At 37.6% G+C, this 26835-nt stretch overlaps 1 protein-coding gene across 4 annotated transcripts in view; it reads left to right on the top strand.

The window, feature by feature from the left end:
- SCAF8 (SR-related CTD associated factor 8) overlaps positions 1-26835 on the top strand; it is a 102907-nt gene that overhangs the window by 51238 nt on the left and 24834 nt on the right. For 2 of the 4 annotated variants that reach the window (XM_069852098.1, XM_069852095.1), the window contains exons 14-20: positions 373-486; positions 1167-1323; positions 2444-2574; positions 3953-4097; positions 4608-4688; positions 5277-5498; positions 6144-8500. In XM_069852098.1, coding sequence (XP_069708199.1) covers positions 373-486; positions 1167-1323; positions 2444-2574; positions 3953-4097; positions 4608-4688; positions 5277-5498; positions 6144-7840 — 2547 coding nt within the window. In that variant the 3' untranslated portion in view covers positions 7841-8500. Of the gene's footprint in view, positions 1-372; positions 487-1166; positions 1324-2443; positions 2575-3952; positions 4098-4607; positions 4689-5276; positions 5499-6143; positions 8501-12765; positions 12785-26835 lie in introns of those variants that run through there. The other 2 variants (XM_069852097.1, XM_069852096.1) reach the window with 2 other exon arrangements.

Raw genomic sequence — 26835 nt, 5'->3', positions numbered from 1 at the left:
GAGTGAGGACTCTACCTTCAAAGATACGTTTTATCTGTGAAAGGTTGTTTCTCAGCTTGCAGTGTATTTGGAGCTTAAGAAGAGGTAGCAACCTCTGCTTTTCTGAATTTGTCGTAGTATAACTCCCAGTTCTTGCCTGTTCCATGTTGTTCAAATCTTTCATGTCATTTTTAGCACTCATTCTTCAGCTTGCTGCTGGTTCTTGAAAATATTATAAATGAAGTGCCCTGCAAATATCACTCTTAAGCTTTGTTGATGCTCAAAATTGTTTATATTGCTGATTAAGGTAATGATTGTTTAGAGTTTGAGTCTTTATATAATTTGAGGAACTGGTTTTCCTACTTCTTAAGACAGTTGCTTGTTTTCCCGTAGATGATTCCCCCAAGAGGTTGTGCTTACGTCTGTATGGTTCATAGGCAAGATGCATATCGTGCTCTCCAGAAGCTTAGTTCTGGGTCCTATAAAATTGGATCTAAAATCATTAAGGTAACTTGATTTTAATCTGAGGATGCTGTCCATTCCACATGCGGTACGGTTTTAATATGATGATCTGTCATTTAGCAGCTGTTCATTCAAATGTACGGTATAGAGAAGAAGAATAAAGCAGTAAGATGTAAATTGTTTTATTTCCTCTCTGTGTAAAATACAGCTTTTAAGAGGTGATATGAAAGATAATAAAATGAAATTATGACTTGATACTTAAGAAATACTTGGAGAACATTTTTATGTGCTTGTTAGTTAATAAAGTGCAAGACTGTAAACAAGTAAGTCCTATACCAACCCATGTGGATCACTTAATGTTTACTTTTATAGTATTCATATAGAATTAAGTGTATTATTAAATGCTGTGGGATTTTTTTCTACTTTCTTTGGTACTTTAGGATTAGAGTCCTTGAAATACTAGGTTTTTAATTTCCCCAAATGTAAGTTAGAATTCATGTAAAGCAAATTTAAGCTTTTTGACGTAATTAATCTTCCATTTACCTGTTGCAGAGACCAAGTAAACTTCCTACTGGCTCATTTTAAATTAAAAAGTTGTTAAAAGTTTAATAAATAAATACTGGAGATTGATCTGCAGTGACAGAAACGTTAAGGAAATTATCTGAAATATTCTGTTCACAGGTTACATGGTTTAACCAAATTATCTGGCTTGGTTTTATTTTCAGATTGCCTGGGCTTTAAATAAAGGTGTAAAAACAGAATACAAACAATTCTGGGATGTGGATCTGGGAGTTTCATATATTCCTTGGGAGAAAGTAAAATTGGATGATTTGGAGGGTTTTGCTGAAGGTGGCATGATTGACCAGGAAACAGTAAATACAGGTATGAATATGAATAGTGATTCCGATACTTAGAAAATGTGTTTATTTTGGTAATTATGAGTCTTAAGACAGTTTATGTAATACATATTCTTTTTCAGTTTGCATAAATTTTACTAGCTACTTGTTTACAACATAAATGGCACTGTAGTCATGAAATATAGGTTGTCTTTGTAGATGAGTAACTAGCTGATTGTTGTGAGAGTGAATCAGTGACAAAGGGGAATTAATTTAAACACGTTAATAAAGGTTAGCATTTTTAAAAAGTTCTGAATTTGCTGTGCGCTGCACTGATTTCCAAGTATGTAAAATAGTAATTTGTGTAGAAGTTGATCTGTGTGTTCTTGTCAAAAAGTCTTATATTCAGGTATAAGACTTAAATTGGACTTGGAACTTGTCTGAATAGGCACAGCTCAGCTGAACCTTAAGGTGTTCCCTCTAAAGAGAGACAGGAAAGCAAGTAATGTTACATTTTGCTCTGAAACCCAGTTAATTAAGAGGTTTGTTAGGTTTGTGAAAGATTTAAAAGTACTGTGTTTTCTTGAAACATATCTAGCACCAAATGACTATGGTGTACTGAAGTAAAGAGTAAATTAAGACTGTTTTATAATAGCAACAATATTTTTTCTGGTAAAAATGCAGTCTTGCTTTGAGTAAAATTGAACATAAATGACAAAAATTAAGACATGGACCATTATGGGAATATATTCACTGTGTTTATACTTGAAGTACAAGAAATGAGAACTGGGGTGAGATTTGACATGAGGAAGTCCTGTCATTGTACGGTACCTAGCTGATAACACAAATACTCGAACAACAGTGGTTTTGTTAGAAATTATTAACAGAATGATTGATGAAAAAACTTCGCAAGTTTTGAAAAGCCAGTTTGTATACTGGCATAACTGAACAGAGTAGTGCAGGTGATTAAAGATATTTGTATTATATTCTTTAGAATATATAATAATAAGCAACTACACTTGTTTCTTTTTATGATAAGTTAGGGGGTTATTTGTAATGAGTCTATGTTAAGTACCAGATTAAAATTTAAGAAGGAAGAAAACTTGTTAGTATTTAAGAAATAACACATTATTTATCTTTTTGTATTAAAAATATACCTTTTGAAGAATGGGAAACAACCAGAAGCTCTGAAGCTGCTAAGGAAAATGTTCAAACTACACAGAGTGCTACAGTTGATAAGAGTACAGTTATTACAATGCAGACAGAGGCTTACACGCAACCAGTCACTATGCTGCAGGTTTGTATTGGTCTGAGTTTGTAAAGCCCTCCAGACCCAGAGGGAAATCTTTTTATTCAATACAGATAAACTTTAATGCTGGGTTGAAGTACTTAAATAAAAAAATGCGAAATCCTGCATCTATGTGTTCATCTCTGAAATGGTTTAGAGTACATTCAGTTGCCGTGGTTGAGCACAGTCTTTAGTTTCATGCACAACATATCCCAAACTTGTTTACAATCTCAAATGAAGGCTTAAAGACAGAGTAATTAAGCAAACACATTGTCACCTTAGTTTTGTAAGTAGAAATTGAAGTGAGCTTACAGAAAGTATTTTGCTTACAGAAGCAAGCATCTTTCTGTAAGCTGAGCAATTTTTTTTTTTCACTTCTGCTTGTTTCTTTTCTACCTAATGTGCTTTTCTCCATATCAGCTTTGAATATAAGTTTAATGATTTTTTTCAGTGATTTTGTGCAGGGGTTCATAGGGACAATCTCATTTTTAAAAAATCTGATTATTCAAGTAGTGTGCTGTTAAACTTTATATGCAATAATTAGTGAGTCTTTGATTCTCCACTGTATTTTTCTCTTCTGCTAAACCCAAATTTTTACTACTATCCAATCACAACAAGGTATTGTAGAAGACTAGAAGAATAAAGTGTAATTTTTCTTGAGTATGCTACACTGCACATTTTTAACAAGTATAAATACATATGCTTTTTTGTCAAACTCTAAAACTTTCTTGTAATGACGGTATGAAATTGTAGAATGAGAAGCAGAGAAGCAGTTGCTTAATACAATTTTTTTTGTGTTCATAATGTTACTGTTTTATCTTTCCTAACATGTATAAACATTTCATGTACTTGAGCTGACATAAAATTACCATGGAAGTTAATATATTTGCATTTACTTGCATTGAATTTTGAGCTTTTTTCACAACAATAGTTTTCTTACTTCAGTTGTCTCCTAATGTATGTTGTGATCAGTACATGTACTAAATTCAGCTTTCCACTACTGCTTTTTTTCTAATGAGAACAGAATCACGGAATTCTAAGTGCTGTCAAATATCTGCACTATCTACGTTTTCCTTCCTTTTCTTTCTCTCCCTTTCTGCAATCACCTCCTTCCCATATATAAGTTTTTATTCCTAAATAAGTATAGTTTTTAACCATGTGTTTTGCTGTTGTTTTTAGAATAAAGAAAAGATAGCATTGCCTACCTGTAATGTAGGTACCATTTCAGAATGCAATCTAATCATTCAGGCTGTTCAGTATATATACAAAGCGTTTGTTGCATTTACTGCTTAACATGAATTGCATTTGAATCGGTTTGTCCCTTTTTTAATGTCATTGCATATTGTTAAGTATTGAAGTGGCTTGTTCTTCCTTTCCATGAAAAAAGATTCCAGTAGCTCCAGCTGTCCCTGCTGTTAGCTTGGTTCCACCTGCATTTCCTGTCACGATGTCTGTCCCTCCTCCTGGTTATAGTCCAATTCCTCCTCCACCCTTCTTGCGAGCGAGTTTCAACCCTTCACAGCCACCTCCAGGTAAGACTGAAAATAAAGTAGAGTATATAATGAGTATACTTAATTGGTGTGCTTCTGTGTTACATCATGCTTTGTATAATTTTCCATGAGCTATTGGTTACTATTTGAGGCAGCTGGCCTTTGAATCTTTAATTTTAGTATGAAATTTCTTATGTCTAATTTTATTATTTTTACCGACATATTCTGTCAAGAATAAGAATTACTGCAGAATTTATTTGAATAAATTTTTTTTTATAAAAATGAAAATGTACAAGTCTTTAAGATTTGTCTCCTTTCTTTGGGTAATTTTGAAACTTGTAATTTTCTTCTTTGGATAATGATGCACGTGCATGTCAACTACAGTAAAGATGAGGTTGTTTTTGAAAACAATAACCACTATTGCATCATTTCATACATTTGTTGTTTGCTAGTCTTCAGTGATGCAGCTTTCCGGATGAATAATGTAGACAGGCTTTTACTGCAAAAGTCTTTGCTTCTCTTGTAATAATTTATACTTTTTTTCACTGACAGGTTATATGCCTCCCCCAGTTCCGCCTGTGGTCCCACCGCCTGTGGTCCCACCACCTGTAGTCCCACCAGTTGTTCCAACACGTAAGTCTGTTTCTTCTAATAGTTGTTTGTGTGTTGTGAAAGCTTAATTGTTTGATGTACTACTTGTTATTTAACCAAAACCAAGTTAATCTCGTGTAACAGAAAATAGCAGTACAGAAATTGTTGTTTAGCAGGCTTAAGTGGTTATTGAGCAAAAGTTTTACTGAACTTTTCAGGTTCGCTAAAAATGATAGTTACTGTGGAGTTACTGAAAAAAAAGGAAAAAGGGCAAATTAATTATTTATTATTTGTATGCAGAGTTCAATATTTGAACCTGGCTGTAGTGGATGTATCTGTTACTTGGGCTATTTGATGTTAGTCACTGAATAGTTTATCATCTTTTTTTTGTTTAGCCTTTTAATTGTATTTAATGTTTAAAAATACCTGTTATAGAGTACTGATTCCTTAGGTTGTTCATGGTTGTTAAATATCGCAGTGCTGATTGAGGATAAGAAGTTACTATAAAAAATGTAACACTTAACGTAAATAATTTCACTTATTTTGGTTTATCAGCCTGACCTCTGCCAAACTAATCTTGAAGACTTGAATATTTGAATACTATGATACACTTCTGTTATTTCTCTACAGCTTTAGTACAGCCTCCATTACCAATTGCACAAGAGACGATGAAGGATGTTCCATTTACTAGCCTTGTTCTACCAGTTGGCACAGTTACTAGCAATCTAGCTACTCCAACGTTATCTACGGGAAGTGTTTTTAATCCTCTGCCAATCAACAAACCAGAATCAGATGAAAAGGGATCGCATCTTACAGACCGTCAGATTTCTTCTACTGAAAACAGTAGATCTGGTAAGAAATGTTTTTATTTTCTGATGTGATTGTATACAGGGGAACATCATACTTCTGAGGATTTTTTTTCAAACTATAGTCAATTGCACTAAAATTACAGAATAGGAAGTTTTAAGCTGGGTATCATTTTCAGTTTAAGTTGGAGGAGTTGTAGGAACCATCTTTGTCATCATACGATCATTTCTGGCAGCTAATGCTCAGGGATGTTTTCTTTATAGGCTTGAGAAGTAAAGCTGAGACTGGGACCGTTTCTGAAAGAAAGCTTTGTAAAAGTGCATTCTTACTATACAAGTGGCAATGGAAAAGAGGAGGAGAGAGTGGGATAGTGTAACATTTATAGAATTACATCGAAGATTTTAATAGTGCCGTTGCATAAACTGGGTAGTGGCTGTGGGGTTTGTCACTTTTAAGCTGCTGTACGCTCTTTACTATGAGGGAACATTCCTTGCTGTGGCATAATGTCTGTTTATCACCAGTGTGATTAAAACGATGTATGTTCATTATAGAAACTGAGATAGACCTTGTTAGTAATATCATCACTGAATGCGTTATTAACTGAATATGGAATAAGCTTTATTTTTGTTTGAATGCTGTGTGTTATACTAGCATTTTCTGTTAACTGTACTTCTTGTTGCTACATTTTAGTGCAAAGTGATGTCTCGAGTAGCTCTGGACTTGGAGGAGTGCAGCCATCCAGTGTCTCAAGCAGTTCTGGGCTTCCTGGAGAAGGGCAACCACCCAGCGTCTCAAGCAGTTCTGGGCTTGCAGGAAGCGTACAGCCACCCAATGTCTCAAGCAGCTCTGGACTTGGAGGAGGAGTGCAGCCACCAACTGTTTCAAGCAGTTCTAGTCTTGCAGGAGGAGTTCAGCTACCTGCTGTCTCCAGTAGCTCTTCTCTTGCTGGTGGAGTCCCGCCAACCAGCGTCTCCAGTAGCTCGGGACTTATGGCTGGAGTGCAACCACCAAATGTCTCAAGTAGCTCTGGGCTTCTAGCTGGAGTGCATCCACCCAGTGTCTCAAGCAGCCCTGGACTTCTGACAGGAATGCAGCCACCTAATGTCTCAAGCAGCTCAGGAGTTCTGGCAGGAGTACAGCCACCAAGTGTCTCAAGCAACTCTGGGCTTCTCATAATGCCACCACCCAATGTTTCAAGTAGTTCTGGACTTCTGGGAGTGCCACCACCAAATATTTCGGGTAGCTCTGGACTTCTGGCAATGCAGCATCCAGCTGGGGTTCAAAACATGCCTCATTTAAATATTAGTAGTCAAAGGATGCCAGGAATGCCTCTCATCGATATCCGTCCAGGCCTAATGCCCCATTCGCCTGGACCAAGGTTTCCATTAATGCAGCCAGGATTGCCACCGCAGCGTGGTATTCCTCCTCCAGCAATCCTTGATCCATCTCTTCACCCACCACCTCGAGGTCCTTTTCCTCCAGGTGATATTTTTAATCAAACAGAAAGACCTTTTGGAACACCAGGAAGACAAAATATTGATAGCATTGCTAATCCAGAGAAAAGACTACCACTTGGAGGTGATAACATTCAGCAGGAAGGAGACAGAGATTATCGCTTTCCTCCAGTGGAAAACCGAGATAATATTAACAGACCATCTCCAGTGGATGTCAGAGATTCTGTTGGACGACCACCAGTTGATCCAAGAGAGGGTATAGGAAGGCCTCCAGTAGATGGAAGAGAACACTTTGCAAGACCACATGTAGACATGAGAGAAAATTTTGGCAGACAAGGTGTAGAAAACCTTGGTCGAAGAGAGCATTTTGGTTTCAATTCAGACAAGCACTGGGGACAGAGAGGAGATTATGATGAAAGAGAGCACCATGCCTTCCCTATTTATGGTGGCCCTAAAGGCTTCCATGAAGACAGAGAGAGATTTCGGCATGTAAACTATAGGTTTGATAGTAGAAGTGGTCCCAATTGGAACAGAGGATTTGAACAAGATGCTCACAGAGATTTTGATGACCGCAGAAGACCCTGGGAAAGACAGAGGGATAGGGATGACAGAGATTTTAATTTTTGCAGAGAAATTAATGGGAACAGGTTTGGAAGAGACAGAATGTCAAACAACTGGATCCCTCCTCCACATCCACGGGTTTTTGAATATTTTGATGGGGCCACTTCCCAACGCAAAGCTGATAATATGCCCCAGGTAAATGGTGAAAATACAGAGACAGAAAGTCAGCCACCAGCTGCACAGGTGCAGGACGATCCAGAACTTTATGAAAAATTGACATCATCCATCGAGATAAACAAAGAGAAGAGTGACACAGAAGCTGATATAGAAAGTGAACCAGTGGTAGAAAGCACAGAAACTGAGGGGACATAATCATCACTCAGTAGGTAAAAGATACCTTTTGTAAAGTTGTCATCTCTGTAATAGATAAATGGCTGACTGGACCGTAGCAGTTCACTTTTGTCTGCCAGAATTAAGTTAATCTGATGTTCATGTTCATCTTTCACTTAAATAACTGTACAACTGACTTGTATAGAACACTCTTCTTAATTTGAACATGGTAGGTAAACAGTTTTTTTAATTTCTCTGGTAAAGCATAAACTTGCCCCGACTTGCTTTTAATTTCACAAAGATAAAATAACAGCTTGTCAAACAAAGACTTCCTATGGAAGAAAATGGAATTTTTTTAGATACTACCCTTAGGTTGGCTATCGAAATTGTTATACTTGAACAGGTGCTGGTGTATCTTGTCCGTGTTTTTAGGCTGCTGCAGAATTTTAAAGTATAGACAAAGCTGTGATATTTTATGTTCCTATAATTCGGCAGAAAAAGAAACGGCCCATGTTATTTAAGGAGCATAGCACAGAGATTAAAAGTGATTTTGTAAAATCCACACTATAGTCTCTGTTTTCTCTAAAGTAAGTGTTTGTGATTTGTTCCTCGTACTGCAGTGGGTTTAAAAAATTGAAAAGTACATTTTAATGTTGGGTGCATTTTGTTTTTAGATGCCAATAAAGCATATTTGTTTGATAACAGTGTTCTAGGTATTGTATTTTTTTAAAAAATCCTGCAAGCTCTAAAAACTTGGAATCAGCTATGATACGTGCCTAGCTAGTTGTTGCAGAAGGTTCACATTACTTTTGTAAGACCAATGCAACATCTACATGTGAAGAAGCATATGGTTTTTACACTGAAAATCATGCAGTCCTATTAGTTTATGTAAATAACATGTATGTAAATATTTGTGTAAACTGTTTGTAGATACTGCTTCTTCCGTGTGTGCCTGTGTATGTGCACGCACTCACAGAATATTGTAGACAGCTCAATAAAATTGAATTGAAACTAGGTTGTAAAAATTTAACTTTCACCTTCTTTAGGTAGTAGGATAACTAAACTTATTTCACTGCAGCACTGTCCAGCTTATATTTACCTTCTCATGCTTATTGTTACGATGTTCTTACTACTTCTAGAAGGTGGAACATGATATACTGTAAGAATATACAGTGGGATTTTCGCATAGTTTTTAAAATGCACGAAGCCTAAACTTAAGTAAATACTTGCATTGTCTTATTTTGTAATAAATTTGGTATTCTGGATAGATAGTGGTAGTGTTCAAGTACTTTGTGGTTATTTTTAGAGACTCCAAGTCCCGAAATATTGCACGAAAAGTAAAAAAACTGTTATTGGTCTAAAAAACCCTACATGTTTTTAACAGAAATGGGGGGTGCTTTGTGTTTTGATGGTTTAATATTGAAGCAGAACCTCTTATTAATTGTTGAGATAACTGGCTGCTTAGGTAAATTGGTAGCGCTCTTCTCTCCTGTTTCACCAACTTGGCTGCTTGTGCATCCTTTAAATTGATGGTGAAAGATTTGGCTGTAGGGAAATGTCAGATTTCCAATTTGTTCCACTCAAATGCATCTCACCAACTTGTTTCAACATAACTTTTGTTAAGATTCTGTGCCTGAAAGCATCTTTTAACTCAGTTTTGAAAAAGCTGTTTTTCACTTGCATTATAGGATCCAAGGGTAGGTTACGTTATATGAAAATCCGTTTGGTAGAAGAAACATTTTTAGTTCAGATTAGAATGTTGATCTTTAACATTAAAGCATTAAAATGCAGGTTTTAATTCCTTCCTTACTTCCCCCAGAGGGAAGGTATGAGAATGTCATGTGAGCGTAAAGCATGTCTTTGAACATAGAAGCAAGTTGTGCATGTGTGTGTTGCCCTCTCCCTCTGAGAGGCTGAGTAATATTCCTGCTGTCATGGGTCAGTTTTTCAATTACAGGGACTTCTAGTCTGGATAGTAAATGAACTGTTAGTTTAATGAAGGTAGCCCTTTGAAAGGGTGGACTTGAATGAATGGTTCTTTGTCTACTGTGCAAGTAGTAGCCATTAGGATGTAGTGAGGTACGCATTAAATAACTGTTGCTTTGTAATAGACCTTGCTGGTGTGTTTATTACCAGAATGTGTCTTGGGAGTTGAGATGAACAGTCTTTAAGGTAAAAATACCTTCCATGGGCAGACTCTGGCTCAAAGAATTTTACTGATGTTGCTGCACCACCTGCTAGTAGTGTTCTGGTCAGGCAGATATGGTTGTGTTAAAGTCCAAACAACCTGAAACAGCTATAAGGATACTTTGTGAACTTAAGTTATGTTTTTAATTTCATTTTAACATGTGCAATTTGAAAATACTTCAGTCATAGGCCACATAAATACTTGGAATCAAACACATATTGGCAGTAGCTTTACTTTTCAAACATTTTGTTAAATCTTTAAAACTGAGTCAGTCTTTCTTTCTAAACTGGGACTGGCAGTGTGCTAAATTGCTCATAGTATGTTGGTTTAGGTAAATTCCCAGCTGAGAGATGTTAAACAGTTTGGTTAGTAGTGGTATAAAACAATGTATAATTTAATGATTTTTCATCTTTGTTAAATATCGTTCAAGCACTAATAAATTGGCTACTGTACATATGTGTTATACCATCAGTTTCTGACAACTATTTTTTTTGTAGAATAAAAGTTTGTTGTACAGTCTTCAGTTACATCATGTTTACAGCTAGAACTGTTCCATTTCTTGTTTTGCTAACGTAGCATGCAGACAAATATTCCCAAAATAGCCGTATTCAGAAAATCAGAAGGGACTTACTACCAAAACAGTATGGTTTCTTTGTTTTGCCAGGAGGTATTTTTAAATCTTTCAGAGTCTGAGTGAAGGTTTTCCTTTCTCACTGTAGATTAAGCCATCGTAAGACAACGAGTGAACTGAAAGGAGCTGTCCTGACATCCAGACCAGTTCTTTTATGTGGTTCACAATAGCGACATATTATTTTGCTGACAGAAAGGAAAGAGTGAGAATGGGACAGAAGGAAGATGGGGGCTGGGCATTTGGGCAGCAGTTTTGGCTTATGAATGTTTAAATCTTACTGTAGTGATGAAGGGCATAGATTCTAGCAACTGAAAAAGCTGCTATTTACATAAGTAACATAAGTGTTGAAAATATTTCAGGTAGCTTTGCAGGCAACACAATATACTTAGGCACGCACGTTTATATGACGACCTTATGCATTATTAAGTAATTTGATGTATTTCTTACCTTTTTAAACAGCCTGTGATTCTGATCTTTCACCGTACTGTATTTGAACAGAATGCTACATCCATAAAGATTACAAAGATGAAGCATAGCATTCATTTTCTGTAAGGATATGATTTCTTTGTTGAAGCCTTTTTCTATGAAACATTGGTACACTTTCATTTTTATATATAGTGCTTCACGTTGTTATTACGAACTCAAGGGAATAAAAACAGATACTTTCATTTCATTGGAGTATTATACTGTTCTTCAAGCCATTTCACTCATTTAAATGGCTTTATTTGTGAAGTTAACGTCCTCTTACTCTGAATAAGGCAAGGCAGGAATACTGTAATCAAGCCTGTAGTGTTGTATGTGCAGGCATTACTTAAGCACAGTTGGAAAATAATCCGTCTGTAGAAGGTATTTATATAATATGGAAGGTAGTTGTAAAATAAGCCAATTTATCACAAAATTCTCTCAAAATACAGTGTTCACAGTTTTGAACACATGCAAAGGATATGTTATGCCAGTCAACACTGAAAATACTCATTTTCTTGATTCATGTTCCCCTAACTCAAATCTTCTGGGTAACTTGATTTGAAACTGATAAATATGGATCCCAAAAGTCTTTCTTCCTATTTTCAGTAGTGTATTTAAAAATAACATAATAATAAGGGTGACTTTTTTTGTCTCTTGATAATGGGAGCAGATATAGTTTCAAAACATAATCAGAGTATCAGGAGTAATCAAGAGTGAATAGGACAGTTTTTTTGTTAGTGATTCTTTCCCTTTGACAACCATTGCCGATTCCTTAAATTTTATATTAGTCCCATTTTCATTTCAAGTACTAAGCTTTCACAAATAGGCATGTACTGTGAAGCAATATACTTCTGTAGATGAGGGATTGATTTAAAAGACATAAAAGGTGGGGTATTCTTTTGTAATCTAAAGCTGTTTATCTGAAGAAGGATGGCAAAAGTGTCTTTCTACCATGTTGCTTTTCTGTATTCTTTCACATCAGCAGAAACTTTTCAGCGACAAACAGAATATCTTACTGCAAGACTTCCTTGGTTGTCTTATGTTTCTCCTCGAAGCATCATCTTACTGATGTTATTCACTCCACTTAGTCTGTACAAGTCCTTTGGGTACTCAATAAACATGTTGAATTTTATTAACTTACATACATGATATTCCATAGTCAAAGAAGGTCAAGTAGAGCTACTACAAAGAAGATTCATGACTTCTCTAGAAAAGCAATAGCTTCCAGCAAAGGTATATAGGTTTTGAGAAGCGATTCCTGTCAGTGGTAGGATGGTGTGAAAGTCTATTAATAGGGGTTTTGTTGAAGTTACTGAGCTGTAAAATTGTATTTGGCATAATTCTTGCATTCCTTTCTATCTTGTACAAACATGATCAAGAAGGGTAGTCTCATTGAATATCCTACTCTCAGTATCTTTCAGGTGTTCTGCTACCAAAGATTAGAAGAAGGGAAGGACTGGCAGTCTCTGTGCTCTAAAAAATCAAGGGCTTATTAAGATATGTTGTGCAGTTGTAGATTAATGTAATTTTTTAAAGAAGTTTAAAATGCACATTTCGGAACTTGCATTGTAGCAGTGATACTAGTGGAGTCACTGGTTTACTAAGCTTATTCTGTACTTTGTCGTTTTTCTTTTGAAGTTACCTCACTAGTTCTAATTTTAAGTGTTCTTTCCTTCCTGTCAGATGAAATCATATTAATGCCTTCAGAGAAGGGACTATGTTGCGTTTTACGAAAAAAATCTGGTCAGAGATTATTTCAGTCTGTAGATAGGTTAGTTGAACACCTTTTCGTCCCTGATTTAATGCTGCAATTTCCATCTCAAGTGATTTTCTGTGTAGATATCCACTTTATAAGGGATATGGTTCACGTTAGCATGGATCAAGCTTTGGTGAAACGCAGAAAAACTGTGAGATTGTTTAAGGTAGATGACTTGATGTGTTTCTAAAAATAGGGTAAACTTCACAGCTGTATTGATTTGTATACTGGAGCATTCTACTTATGTTGGAGCATTATAATTGTGTGCAACCCAGCACAAAGAAATCCGTAATAGAATAGATTCAATGAAGAGTATTCAATGGACAGAGAATTGTTAACTTGGATGTAGGTTGTTAGAATTCACATAGGCCTTAGATGCAGGGACTCTGGATCTGAATGTCACTTCAACACTGTAAGAGAGATCATACTGAAGTTACAGCTTTTTCTTGATAACAGCAGGAATTGAATAGAAGTAACCCTAGTGTTTAAAGTTCTTTCAGAAATTCACCTGCCTTTGTCTAGTCAGAGGAAGCTTTGTCATTGTCAATTAAGTTTATCGAGGGCAAAAATACTTTAGCTGTATGCTGTTCCTGAGGTAATCGGATCTCATCCAGCAATGCAGTGAAGTGCAATTCTAAGTGTGCCTTAAGTTTTTCCCTCTGATAAGGACCACATAGTTTAAACTTTAGACAGAAATATGGACAAAATCAATAAATATTTGCCTGTAGAATTTGAAATGTAATTTTGGATTCAGTGATTTTTCTTCAGGAAGATTTTGTCATTTCAGTAGTGTAAATACACAATTACTGAATGGACACTCAACTTCAAAAATGTTTGCTGAAAGTTATACTAGTCTGTCCAGTTCACTTTTATTTTCACATGCTTGCAGTACATTTTGTCAAGTGGTGCCATCACAGAATTCCTCTTACCACAAATTAGAAATACCTTTGAACGATGTAATTCAATTGCATAATTGAGATATTTAAATCTGGGACAATTATAAGTCTTTATCTTGAAATGTATATGTTTCTTGTACAGTATAACTACCAATACAGTTAATGCACTAGGGAGAACTTTAATGTTCAAGGTATCTATAATTAAAAGTAAAATACTGAAAACAAATAGAAATGCTTGCTGGTTAATTTGGAATTTTGTTATTTATCAAAGGAAAATAATGACATCTTCTCAGTGTTCAGGTTGATTAAAAAATTCACCATATCAAAAATATGAACTTGATGGTCTGTAGTTCTGTGAATTGGTAAAATGAGTGAGGCACCCATTCTTTTTATTAGAATAACTTCGAAGTGATGAGGATAAATATATGTACTAAATATTGAAATATAGTCTTTAATTTTGTGTGCATGCTGTTTGTAGTTTCTGTGTGTACACTTTATGCATTCTTTACACCTGCAATCCTCAGTGCATGAGTAGAACTACTGTGGAAAATGGGAAAGTGTTATGAAATGGCAAATTTTAGCAGACACTAAAAATACTGTACAGGTCGGATCCTGTGTGTAAACCAGTGTCTAGATATTGTTTCAGAAGCAGTAGCTTGCTTGTTAGCCTAATTTGAAATCAGGTAAAACCACAGTTACAAAGCATGACTAAACTTTTTTTTTTTTTAGATTAATAAAAGTGCACTGTGATTAAATATTCATTAATTAACAACCAAGCATCCAAAGATTTTAAGCAGTCTTGTGTATTTTTCTTTCACACCTTAATTAAAAACAGATAAAAAAGCCCTAACAAAACTAAAAAAACAACAAAAAAACCCAACAAATCTAGGAAGGTATGAATATTTGTAAGAGAACAAGGTTCTTGGAGAAATGTTTATGTACTTGTTTGGTTATTTTTAAGTAGTAGATACTGCAGAACAAAGAACCATAATAAAAAGTGCACTGGCAGGGAGTGCGCTGAACTGAGGTGTTGGTGTAAAATCCTAGATTTTTTTGTTCCTCATTTGTGTTATCTTTCAATCTGGATACTGACCTTGTTTGAGGTTCCACTCTGAACACTAATTGGAGGATATTCTTATTAATGCTTTTGTCGAATACATAATACATCATATGTATTGCATCACTGTAATACAGTCACAGACTGCTAGTGAGAAGTTAGGAGTGATGACGTTGGGGGCAAAACCACTGGAGAAATCAAAAGAGAAGGTTACTGATTGTATGAACCACCAATCTGAAACATCGCTGTTGAGGAATATCTGCTTAGTACAGAGATAATTGCTGGTTACTTTTAAGTATCTCAGTAGTTTATAGGGTGCATTTTGCAAGAGTTTGCCATTTTGGGAAGTCCTAGCTAACAGTAGCATTTGCTTTCTACTATCTGCACAAAATACAGTTTTCTTGATGAAAATTACACTACCTTTCATGTTATTTCTAGAGGTTTTTAAATATTGCTGCTTCAGTATTAGTAAGTACTTAACTAGTATGTGAATATACAGCCACACTGGTTTACCAGTGGGACATTGCTATTGGCTTCATTGGATCTAGAATTTCTAAAACTGTCTTGTGTATCTCAGTTTCCTCTTCAGTGGCCGTTAGACAAGTAGGTGATTCATTGATTTTTATTTTTTTTTCTCCCTACTGCTTTTAAGCCTTCTAGGGGATAATTTTTTCTTTCAAATCCTGTTCCCCTGTGTAAGCATTTGTCAGCTAGCAGCTCTAATAAAGATTGTTTTGAGATTCTGAGTATCGTGGAATAGCTTGTATAAAATTACGGGAATTTCAGGTGATGTGCTTATCTAGTCCTGTGCTAGGAAATTCATGGCATGAAAGAAAGCAGACAAATTAAAGCTAGTTAAACACATCAGTCTTTATCTTTTGGCTCTCCCAAAACAATTGTACTTCTAAGTATATCTTTTCACTGCAGCACATAGAGCAGCCCTGTAATACATGGTCACTGTTCTTTGTTTAGAATCCATTGTGTCCTCTAAATTTCTATTCCCTGTGTGCTTACAGCTTTTTTTGTAAGGTTGCGGTTTATTTAAATGGCTTTTTTTTTCCCCTCAAATTACTTAAAGAAGAGTGAATGCAGTAGATTAATAGTTTTCTTTATTTTAGAATGCACTGTCTAACTGTCCTCAATAAATTTCCTTCTCCAATAAAAAGGTTGTATATTTCTGTATTAACTAGAATAGAAATAAGAATGGATGACATATAAAACCAGATTTTTTTAATTCAATATTTCATATTTTGGCGTGATAGTCCAGTTCCATCATGTTCAAGAGCATAACTGAAGTGGCACTTTTCACACCACCAGTTTATGCTAGGTGGAAGAGTTACCCACTAATTCAAGTGGCCTCAACAGCTGTCCCGTGCAACACTTGCACGCTGAAGTGAATGCCAAGGTCTTACATTTCCCTTCTGCGTTCCCTACCTTGTCACCAAATAGTCTGTCTTATTCACAGTAAAGAAATTTAACCAAAAAATTGTAGATAATGATGAGGAGTTTCAGTTTCCCCAGCTTTGAGAATTAATTTCTTCTAAATGTCTCTCATCTTGATATAGAAAAGCAAGCCAAGCATAAATCCAAAAGGAGCAAATAGGCAATTTTTTAAACATTTCTAGCTTTTTATGGGTAAGAAAATAAGGCCCAAGGAAAGTCTGCTAGAGAACTGGAAAGTTTTTAATTTGTTGGTTGTTTTATTGGCGTTTTTTGAAAACCATTAGACATCCTTCCCAAGGAATTTCATTATTGTTCTTTTGTTTCATATTTCAGAACTGGGACCTATTAAGCATCTTATAATACAGCTTTGAAATTATACATCTTGACTTACAGTAATTGTCTTGCATTGACTTGGGCTATGTAATGCAAGATGCACAATACTTTAGAATTTAATATTGTTGAACTGTTGATATATGCATATATATCCACTCTGTAGAAGCTTCTGGAACGCTTAGCCACAGTATTTAGAGTCTACACCCTATGAAAGAAAAGTACAGTATGGACTCTTCCTCTTGCCGTACGTGTTGTACGCATGGTGTTCCTGGAGTTGATGCAGCTTTGATTTGTCTTCCACTCCTGCTGTGTCAAAGGAGTCGAAGTTAGACATTGCCGTGTTCACATATAGATGTTAGTGCACATGAAATCTTTGAAAATCAGGCGAATATTTAGAAACCTAAATATTAAGTTAGGTTTCTAAATTTAGCTTGCTATGAAACGTTTGTTTTGTTACACCAGGTTTTTACAACATTTGGTGACTGGGATCTGTTTTTATAAGTGAAATGAAACAAAACGTGACATATTTAGGAAAGGTTGGATCTTGGTGATTGATTTTATTATGTTAAAGTTCATGGCATTATACTATAGAAAATGTCTTTGTACTGCACTTCGTTACATGATTATTATTTATAAATAGGAAAAGTATTTAACTAGTATGTTTTCTGAGTTTAATCATTGCTGGCAAGTCGGATTTGTGAACCAGGGGCTCTCCTTGAAAGAAACCTTGCTACAAGCAAGGAAGATGGTAGATGATTGTAGGTGTTTGTTCTGAAACAGAATTGTGTCTGAAGATATTGTAGGCATGTGATTCCTATTTCTAGGTCCCACTTTCTGGGAAAAGGCCAAGAGTTAAATTCTGAAACTTCTCAGGGTTCTGCCTTTCTGAAATGCTAGCAGTAGGTGGATACCTCAAGTGTACCGTACACTTGCATTTGCTTTCCCATTTCTCATCTGGTGTTGACCGTGCTTGGTAACAGCTGACTCAGAAGTCCTAAACCTCATCATCGTTGCTGTGACTAAGATATTCTTAGGTCTCCTCCAGTGGCCTTTTAAATCCTTATGATGCCATTTTTCTCAATTTCTAGAGTTTGAAATAGGGAATTCATGTGTTTTTCTTTTGGCACAAATTCCCTATGGGAGTGACAAAATATTTCCCCAGTTTGTACTTTTGCTTTTATTTCTTTTCTTTGGCGAAACCCCTTCATGTGGATGATTTCAAGGCTGATTGTTATAGTGTGGTTTCCAGTGTCTTCAGTCTGGAAGTGATGCTTTGATAGGTTTTGAAGGAACAATTTTCATATATCATTGCTATTCCTTTAAGCTTTTCCCGCCCACATAAAGCAGTGGTGTCCAGACAGCCAACACAGCCTACTTTCTCACCCTTTTAAGAGGGAAGGTCAAGTGTGTCCCCAAAAAGATATTTTCAACTTGAGCTCCTCCAGTTATGTGCAGCAAGAGGAGCGTATGAAAAGAGTGAGCCAGGACACACCTTATCCAGTTTTTGAACCCCTCTTTGCAGCAACCCCCTGGATGTAGGAAGATGAGAACAGCAACTGGATGAATTGCTCCCCTACTTAACTACCATCTGTACTGGGACTCAGGTACTTTATATGAATTACAGGGCCAGCAGCTGGCTGGCCTTTTGTGAAGTGTGGCCAGTTCTGACATATTTGTTCCAAATGCTTGAAATACCAAGCAAAGTTCTAATCCTGCTAATACCCATGAAATACAGAGATAATGGATATTGCTAAGTTTTGTCTGTGACAAGAGGGAAATACTCTCTTCCACATACACCTCTTTCTGCCTCCTCTTTAAAAACACAATACTATCGCTCTCACTATTAAACTCTCTCCTAGATGAAATAGACCTTGTTGAATACAATAGCGGTGAGAGGAGTTGCAAATCTCCTGCTCACATAAGTAGTTGATATGGTGAGGAACCTATACTCTACACTGGCGTCATTGAATTTGTTGTCTTCAGGTGGTGGCTAAATCTTTCTTGGATCACAGTATTTCTATAAACAAACACTTATGTCCTGGCTGCACAGACTGCAGTATAAGAAATTTGAATTGGTTTCTTTTTATTCTTTTACCTTTTATGCTTTGTATCTTGTATCACTGTACATTACTTCTATGTACAGTGTGTTTCCTGAAAACATTGATTAGTAGTTCTGTTAACTTTTTTCTCTCAAAAATGATGTTTTCTGCATTTATTTCCATCTGAGTGTATCATAACATAATAGAATGAGAGGAGGATTAAAAAATGAGCAGCCAAGCAACAGCAGAATAGCACAGGACCTGAGAAATCTGTTCTAGCAGGACTGAGGAGCGAGTTCTGTGCAGAAACAGAAGACATCTTTGAAACTCAATCACCTTGGCCATGTTTAATGATGTAACATTTTATTCTGCACTCTAAAATAACTAACACTTTTGTAATCAAATCTATAGTCAGTAGCAAGCTGTCATGTGACAATGACATGCGATTTTTCTTTCAAGAGATCCTATTTTTGTGAAAATTGTACTGCATAGAAGCTCCTCTAACAAAGATGCAAGATGTTTTATAGTCTAAAACATTTTCTAAGCACTTACTGATTTTGTTAGTGATGCAATGGACTTGAGATTTGATATTCTTAAGTATTTTAGTATTGATTAAATATGTTTTCAGAAGTGGCAGCAGTGACCAAAGGGAGATAGGTTACTGTGGTTTTGAAGAACTGTGAAATTAAAGGATTTATGGGGGATATTAAGTTAAGTTACTGGGGTTTATATGTGTTTCCAGTCAGTTATAAAGTAGAACTGGTGTCTAACTTAGCTGGCTGCTGTTGAGGGTTAACACTGCTGCACTTCAGCATTTTATTTTCATTTAGGCTTTGATAATTTCAGACATGCAAGATTTTTGGCTGTGTCAGCTTTAGAGACTCTGGAGGTTCCTGTGTAACTATGAAGAGTCAAGGCAAATCCTGTAAACTAAATGGTTCTGAAAACAAGAAATGCTGAATCCTATGTTTACAAGAGTAGGGTGTCATTCTCAGTTTGATAGAAAATTGCAATGCAGTACAGCTGAAGTAACTGGAAGGAAAATACTTGGATTTTTTTTTTAAAGAAATCACTGAGTTTAGTTTCTTTGCTAAGATCTATAAGATTAGTATATTTGATTTGTTCTCTTGCAAAAGAACAGAATACGGAAATCCAACTAAATGCTTCTTTTAGAGTCTTTTTAATGGAAGTAGAGTTAGCAACTCTTAAGAAACTTCGGCAGAAGCATAAGGGCAGTAGTTTAATTTGCCACCTGTGTCGAGTATCTTTGAGTAAAGGGATGCTACCCAATGATTAATTTTCTTTTTGTGATTTGAAGATAAAAAGTTTTTGCAAATATTTATTTCTTTTAATTTTTGAAAATAATTTCAGTATTTCTTTTTACTATTGCTTGCAGTTAAGATTGCTTTCCTTCCCTGAATTTTGCTTCTACTTTATTAAATGTATTTCCTAAGGCATGGTTGCTTGCTGTTGTGAAACCAGCAGAGGGTGCACAGAACATACGTAGTCGTAGCTGTCTCTTCATAATCTGCTCTGTTGTTGATATATGGAAAGAGGCTCTGCTGATTGCTGTCGTCTTTCTGCCCTATTCCCACCCGCTGGCTTTGGCTAGTAGCTCCCAGTCTCTATCATATCTGGCCCGTCACAAAATAGTTCAAGGACTTAGATAACTTTTAAACGTTGTTTCCTTTTACAAGTCCTGGGCTGCTTTTTGTGAGTGTGCTTATGCTCTCCTTGATCCTGAAACACTATTTTATGCCTAAGTGAAACACGGTCAGGATGACATAGTTAAGAAATGTAGCTGAGGGAATCTGCTTCTCATTATCTTTAGAATATATATGTATTTTCACATGTAGGAATGCTCCGTTTTAACTACTGTTTAGGGGGGTTAGGTTTTCTTTTTTTGTTGTTGTTGTGTTCGTTTGTTTGTTGTGTTTGTTGTTTGTTTGTTTTTACTGTGTAACGTAAGTGTCTGGAAAGGAATGAGCCAAGTAAGCCTGAGTAAGCCAAGTAAGACCTGAGTAAAGTGTGTTTTCCAAAACTTTCTGCTCTGGTGCTGGGGGTTAGGATTTGAAGTTCTTTGTAGACTTGTCATGGCTTTTAGTGGGATGATTTTGATCCTATCATCTTTTGTATATTATTCCCCTATATTTATCGTCCCTCAATGAGATCAGTTTTCTTTGCAGAGTAACATTCATGAGCTTGTATGTATTTAGACAAATATATCTGTTTCTTCTCTGGTCACAATTACAGGAGTGGTCTAGCCAAGTAAAAATACTGATAAAACTTGTTTCCAGACTTGGAATGTTGTAAATACGTTCATATGTTTTTGACGTTTCTGGATAATGTGACTCTGATGCATGATAACTTTCAGAAGATAGTTACTTCCATCATTTTTAGACTGCTTTTGTTGTTTTATTATCAGCTGTGTAGGAAGTCAGTGTGCTGACAGGTAATCAAGTACTATTCTAGAGGAGATTGGGAACTCTCAGTAACAGCTCCCCTTCAAATCCTGTCTCTCCAGCAGTGATTCCCCTTCCCCTGGCAGCCATCTCCTGTCTCTTGGCTGGGCTGTCCATGTCTCACTGTTCCCTGAGAGCTGTTGCAGTGCTGCTCTGTGCAGTCCCATTTAAGTCTCACTTTTGATGTCCATCCGCGTATCATACCAGTCGCAACAGTTCAGAAATGGGGAATTAGCTGTCATTTTCTATTTTCAGATATAAACCAGTGTCTTACATAAGTCTTGTGAGAAATACTATAAGTGCTTTAAAATTTTTTTTGCGTAGTGTTTGGTCATTTATATGATGAAGTCTAATGAATAAGACAGTCCTTTAGTTTTAATCCCTTAGAAACTTGCTCAGAATGTGTAATATTTATTTTACACTCATCTGAAAGATTTATTAATTAAATCATTGCCTTTACATATCCTATTTTAGCAAAGAATATGTTGCGATAGTGAATCTAATATATCGTGCAACATAAAAATTATTTCGATCTATCTATGTATTAGTATTTAATAATATGTTCAGTATTTTTAGTATATTGAAAACGCAAGTACATTTTATATGTTGTTTCAGTAGCTTAATGAAAAATGCATCACTGGTACTGTTTTCTAAGACATAAAAGGAATCTTTGTAAGTTTAATGTGTAGAACAATACAGCTGAGGCACCTAGGTGGCCCTAATTCAATTTTTTTTTTGTAAGAATTATCTCAAGAAAAGGAGGGTTAAAACAATCTGAAGACAAGGCTGAAGTACTCAATGCCTACTTTGCTTCAGTCTTTAATAGTAAGGAAAGGTGTTCCCTCTGCGCACAACCCCAGGGGTTGGAGGAGCAGAACAAGGTTCCCACGATCCAAGAAGAGGTGGTTAGAGACTTGCTTGCCCGGCTAGACGTCTACAAGTCTATGGGGCCAGATGGAGTCCACCCAAGAGTTTTGAGGGAACTGGCAGATGTGCTTGCCAAACCCCTTTCCATCACCTTCCAGCGGTCCTGGATTACTGGGGAGGTACCACTGGACTGAGGCTGGCTGATCTCATGCCCATCTATAAGAAGGGGCACAAGGTGGATCCGGGGAACTACAGGCCTGTCAAGTCTGACCTCAGTACCAGGGAAAGTCATGGAGCAGGTGATCTTGAGTGCTATCACGAAGCACATGCAAGAGAACCGGCTGATCAGGCCCAGTCAACATGGGTTCATGAAAGGCAGGTCTTGCCAAACTAACCTGATCGCCTTCTATGACCAAATGACTAGACTCTTGGATGAGGGGAAGGCTGTGGATGTGGTCTTCTTGGACTTCAGTAAAGCCTTTGATACAGTTTCTCATAGCGTTCTGCTTTGGAAACTGTCAGCCTCTGGCCTGGACAGGCGCACACTCTCCTGGGTGGAAAACTGGTTAGATGGCCGGGCCCAGAGAGTGGTGGGAAATGGAGTTAACTCCAGCTGGAGGCCAGTGACAAGTGGGGTTCCCCAGGGCTCAGTGCTGGGTCCAGCCCTGTTCAATGTCTTTATCAATGACCTGGATGAAGGCATTGAGTGCACCCTTAGCAAGTTTGCAGATGACACTAAGCTGAGTGGAAGTGTCGATCTGCTGGAGGGTAGGGAGGCTCTGCAAAGGGAGCTGAACAGGCTGGACTGCTGGCCTGAGACCAATGGCATGAGGTTTAACAAGGCCAAATGCCGGGTCTTGCACTTGGGGCACAACAACCCTGTGCAGTGCTACAGACTGGGAGAAGCCTGGCTGGAAAGCTGCCTGGAGGAGAAGGACCTGTTGGTTGACAGCCGACTGAACATGAGCCAGCAGTGTGCCCAGGTGGCCAAGAAGGCCAATGGCATCTTGGCTTGTATCAGAAACGGCGTGACCAGCAGGTCCAGGGAGGTTATTCTCCCTCTGTACTTGGCACTGGTGAGACCACACCTCGAGTACTGTGTTCAGTTCTGGGTCCCTCACCACAAGAAGGATGTTGAGGCTCTGGAGCGAGTCCAGAGAAGAGCAACAAAGCTGGTGAGGGGGCTGGAGAACAAGTGTTACAAGGAATGACTGAGAGAGCTGGGGTTGTTTAGCCTGGAGAAGAGGAGGCTGAGGGGAGACCTTATTGCTCTCTACAACTACCTGAAGGGAGGTTGTGGAGAGGAGGGAGCTGGCCTCTTCTCCTGAGTGACAGGGGACAGGACAAGAGGGAACGGCCTCAAGCTCTGCCAGGGGAGATTCAGGCTCAACATAAGGAAAAAATTCTTCACAGAAAGGGTCATTAGGCACTGGAACGGTCTGCCCAGGGAGGTGGTTGAGTCACCTTCCCTGGAGGTGTTTAAGGTGCAGGTGGATGAGGTACTGAGGGGCATGGTTTAGAGATTGGTGGGAATTGTTGGACTCGATGATCCAGTGGGTCTCTTCCAACCTGGTGATTCTATGAGTCTATGAATCTGTAGTTTAGTTTCACAATGTAAATATTAATATACATCTATAATCAGTATTATACGGTTGCATAATACCACTTTGAAGGATTTTTTTTGTTCTACAGTGAAGCGCTTTTATCCTGTGTTTAATTTTACCCTTCTGTCTGGCTCTCTGAGTTTCTAATGCTTGATTTGTAGAATAATTTCCTAATTCTGTGAATTAGCCTGCCATGCATCACTAAAATATACCCGTTAGCTCAATTTCCTGTTAACATGTTTCTGCTTTGTAATTTCTCCTATTTGTAACTTTTTTTCAAAACCATGTTGTTTTTCCAGCATCTTGTTGGAATCAAGATTATTATATCAAATACAATTTGATTTTTGCTTATTTCTGGAAGGCCAAGCTCATTTCTAGCATACTTACACTGTAATTAAATGTCTTACTTTGGATCTCAGAGCTTTAAAAAAGAGTCTTTGTATTATTGCTTGTAAGAAAAACCTTTCATCATTCCAGTTGAGTGTTGGTTTTGTAGCTGTTAGGTGAAAACAGTAACCCTAACCTGCAGTTGCCCCAAAGCCCTTTTCTTGCAGATTTATAGGCATCCTATGCTTTCTCTTGCCTTCAGCTGATTATCCTTGTAGAGGCAGGAAAATGTCAAACCAGCCCATTGACAGCAAATTTCAACATACTTGCGGTGGGGTTTGCTTTCCCTAAGTGTTACTTTCCTCATTCTAAACCTGGGATGCACGGGCTGGAAAACAATGACATAGGCAGCTCATTATGTTTATGATGCCAGCAGTTCTTTCTTTTCCAGTTAAACACTGTTGCTGTTTCAAAGAGTGCTCAGATGCTGGTAAGGTAGCTACAGTCTGTGATATCTCTGACCCTGGGGACTGTTCTTAAAGAACAATATGGGTTCCACAGGGAAATGCAAAGTCTAATTGCTAGTGCAGTAGGTTTGAAATTTGACATTATTTGTACTGAGTTATCATTAGTCTCATTTTAACCAGCTTGCAATGGGTTGGGAGAAGGGATGATAAAGGAGGTTTGCATCTAAGGAAGCAAGTTATTTGAGGTCTGCTTTGCTTTACTAAAATCTTCATCTCATTTGTAATAAAATTAGTTTGAGTATGGTTTGGGTAGGCTGAGATTTGTGTTCATGAGACTGTTGTGTCTATGCTGATTTCCTTAGTCCAGTGTTGCCTTTAATACGTTGGAATGCTAGTTGGATTTTGTATTTCAGTTTTTTCAGTGCTTTGTACTCAATGCATCAAGAGCAAACCCCGCGTTTACTCTTCCAAAGTTGAAATGTGAGAGGAAATACTAGCAAACTAGAGATTTTCATGTGATGACCTTGTGAGTGACTAATTCCTTATTCATCTCTTTATTATGATCTTTTGTGTTTCTTCTCTCAAAATCTAATTCTTCCTGTTTATTTCCCTCATGCTACACTGACTATCTTCTCACTTTGTTGAAGAACAATGTGGTTATAGTATTCTCTGCAGCTACAGAGTATGAGTGATGATCTTTCCTGTGAATTAAAGGAAAGAAGTAAAGGAGAATCCAGTTTTACACCTCTTTGGGCTTTTAGAGTAGAAATACTCATGTGGTTTTTACATGGGCATGAATGAAGTCTTGTCAAATACAGATTCAGTAAGGAGTTTTTTTAAAACTGTTGCTTAAAAAGAGCAAGCAAGTAGATGTTCTTCATTGAGTTTATTAATTTATCCCAAATAGTATGAAGGAGGCATTTTGAAGTTTTATTTATATCAGCAAAGAAAAAACCTTATGTAAATATTTTGCTTCTTTTTTTAGAATTGGTCATGCAAAGGAGATGCAAAGAGTACATTGAATTCAGCAGTACCCAGATTTGATATAGTAGAGGTTATGGTATCTGGTTGCTGCTTGAATTACCTTTAGGGTGGCACAGTAGGTCCAGCGTGCACATCTGAACAGATCTCCATATGCGTGGAGCCAAGGGTAACATCTGTGTCATTCATAATCTCATATTGTTGCTTGTCCATCTTGGATTCTTCTACTCCTTTGCCATCTGGCCACTGTGTTACTGAGGGCAAGTGGGTATGGTAAACTCTCACGTGGTCCCTTTCTGCTGTCAAGAACTCCAGTTCTGCATTCCTACTGTAACAGATAGAAGGAAAACCCTTCTAGGTTCTAGGTGTTCTAGATCAAGCTATCCAGCTCTTGTTGAGACAAGAGAAGTAGCATTTGAATGTTTAGTGAATAGTAACTGGAGAGGTGGCAAGTGGGATGGTTTCAAAGACAGCTTGGATGGAGAATCATAGAATCAGAATAACCAGGTTGGAAGAGACCCACCGGATCATCGAGTCCAACCATTCCTATCAAACACTAAACCATGCCCCTCAGCACCTTATCCACCCGTCCCTTAAACCCCTCCAGGGAAGGTGACTCAACCACCTCCCTGGGTAGCCTGTTCCAGTGCCCAGTGACCCTTTCTGTGAAGAATTTTTTCCTAATGTCCAGCCTAAACCTCCCCTGGCGGAGCTTGAGGCCATTCCCTCTTGTCCTGTCCCCTGTCACTTGGGAGAAGAGCCCAGCACCCTCCTCTCCACAACCTCCTTTCAGGTAGTTGTAGAGAGCAATGAGGTCTCCCCTTAGCCTCCTCTTCTCCAGGCTAAACAACCCCAGCTCTCTCAGCCGCTCCTCATAACAGCTGCTCTCCAGCCCCCTCACCAGCTTCATTGCTCTTCTCTGGACTCGCTCCAGAGCCTCAACATCCTTCTTGTGGTGAGGGACCCAGAACTGAACACAGTACTCGAGGTGTGGTCTCACCAGTGCCGAGTACAGAGGGAGGATAACCTCCCTGGACCTGCTGGTCACGCCGTTTCTGATACAAGCCAAGATGCCATTGGCCTTGGCCACCTGGGCACACTACTGGCTCATGTTCAGTCGGCTGTCAACCAACACCCCCAGGTCCCTCTCCTCCAGGCAGCTTTCTAGACAGACTTCTCCTAGTCTGTAGCACTGCATAGGGTTGTCATGCCCCAAGTGCAGGACCCGGCATTTGGCCTTGTTAAACCTCAGAAGCAGCAGCAATGTGTGTAATGGAAGAACATTAAGGCCGCTGTCCTCAGGGGAGTAAGGAGATGGATGGGCTTTTGTACACTCACTTTGTTCACATGGCAGATGAAGGAATACTTTTTCTCCAAAGAAAACTGTGTTGCCTGTGGAAAGCAAAAGGCCAACTTCTTTGCGTAGCTGAATACAATGCAAACAGAAATTTGATTAGGTCTTCAAGTATTGTTTACAAATAATGACTGTACATAGACTCAAACAGTGAGAATTTAAGATAA

Source organism: Phaenicophaeus curvirostris, chromosome 2, assembly GCF_032191515.1.
Source record: "Phaenicophaeus curvirostris isolate KB17595 chromosome 2, BPBGC_Pcur_1.0, whole genome shotgun sequence".
In the NCBI taxonomy this organism is placed as follows: Eukaryota; Metazoa; Chordata; class Aves; order Cuculiformes; family Cuculidae; genus Phaenicophaeus; species Phaenicophaeus curvirostris.
This window is presented reverse-complemented; position numbering and strand designations above follow the sequence as displayed.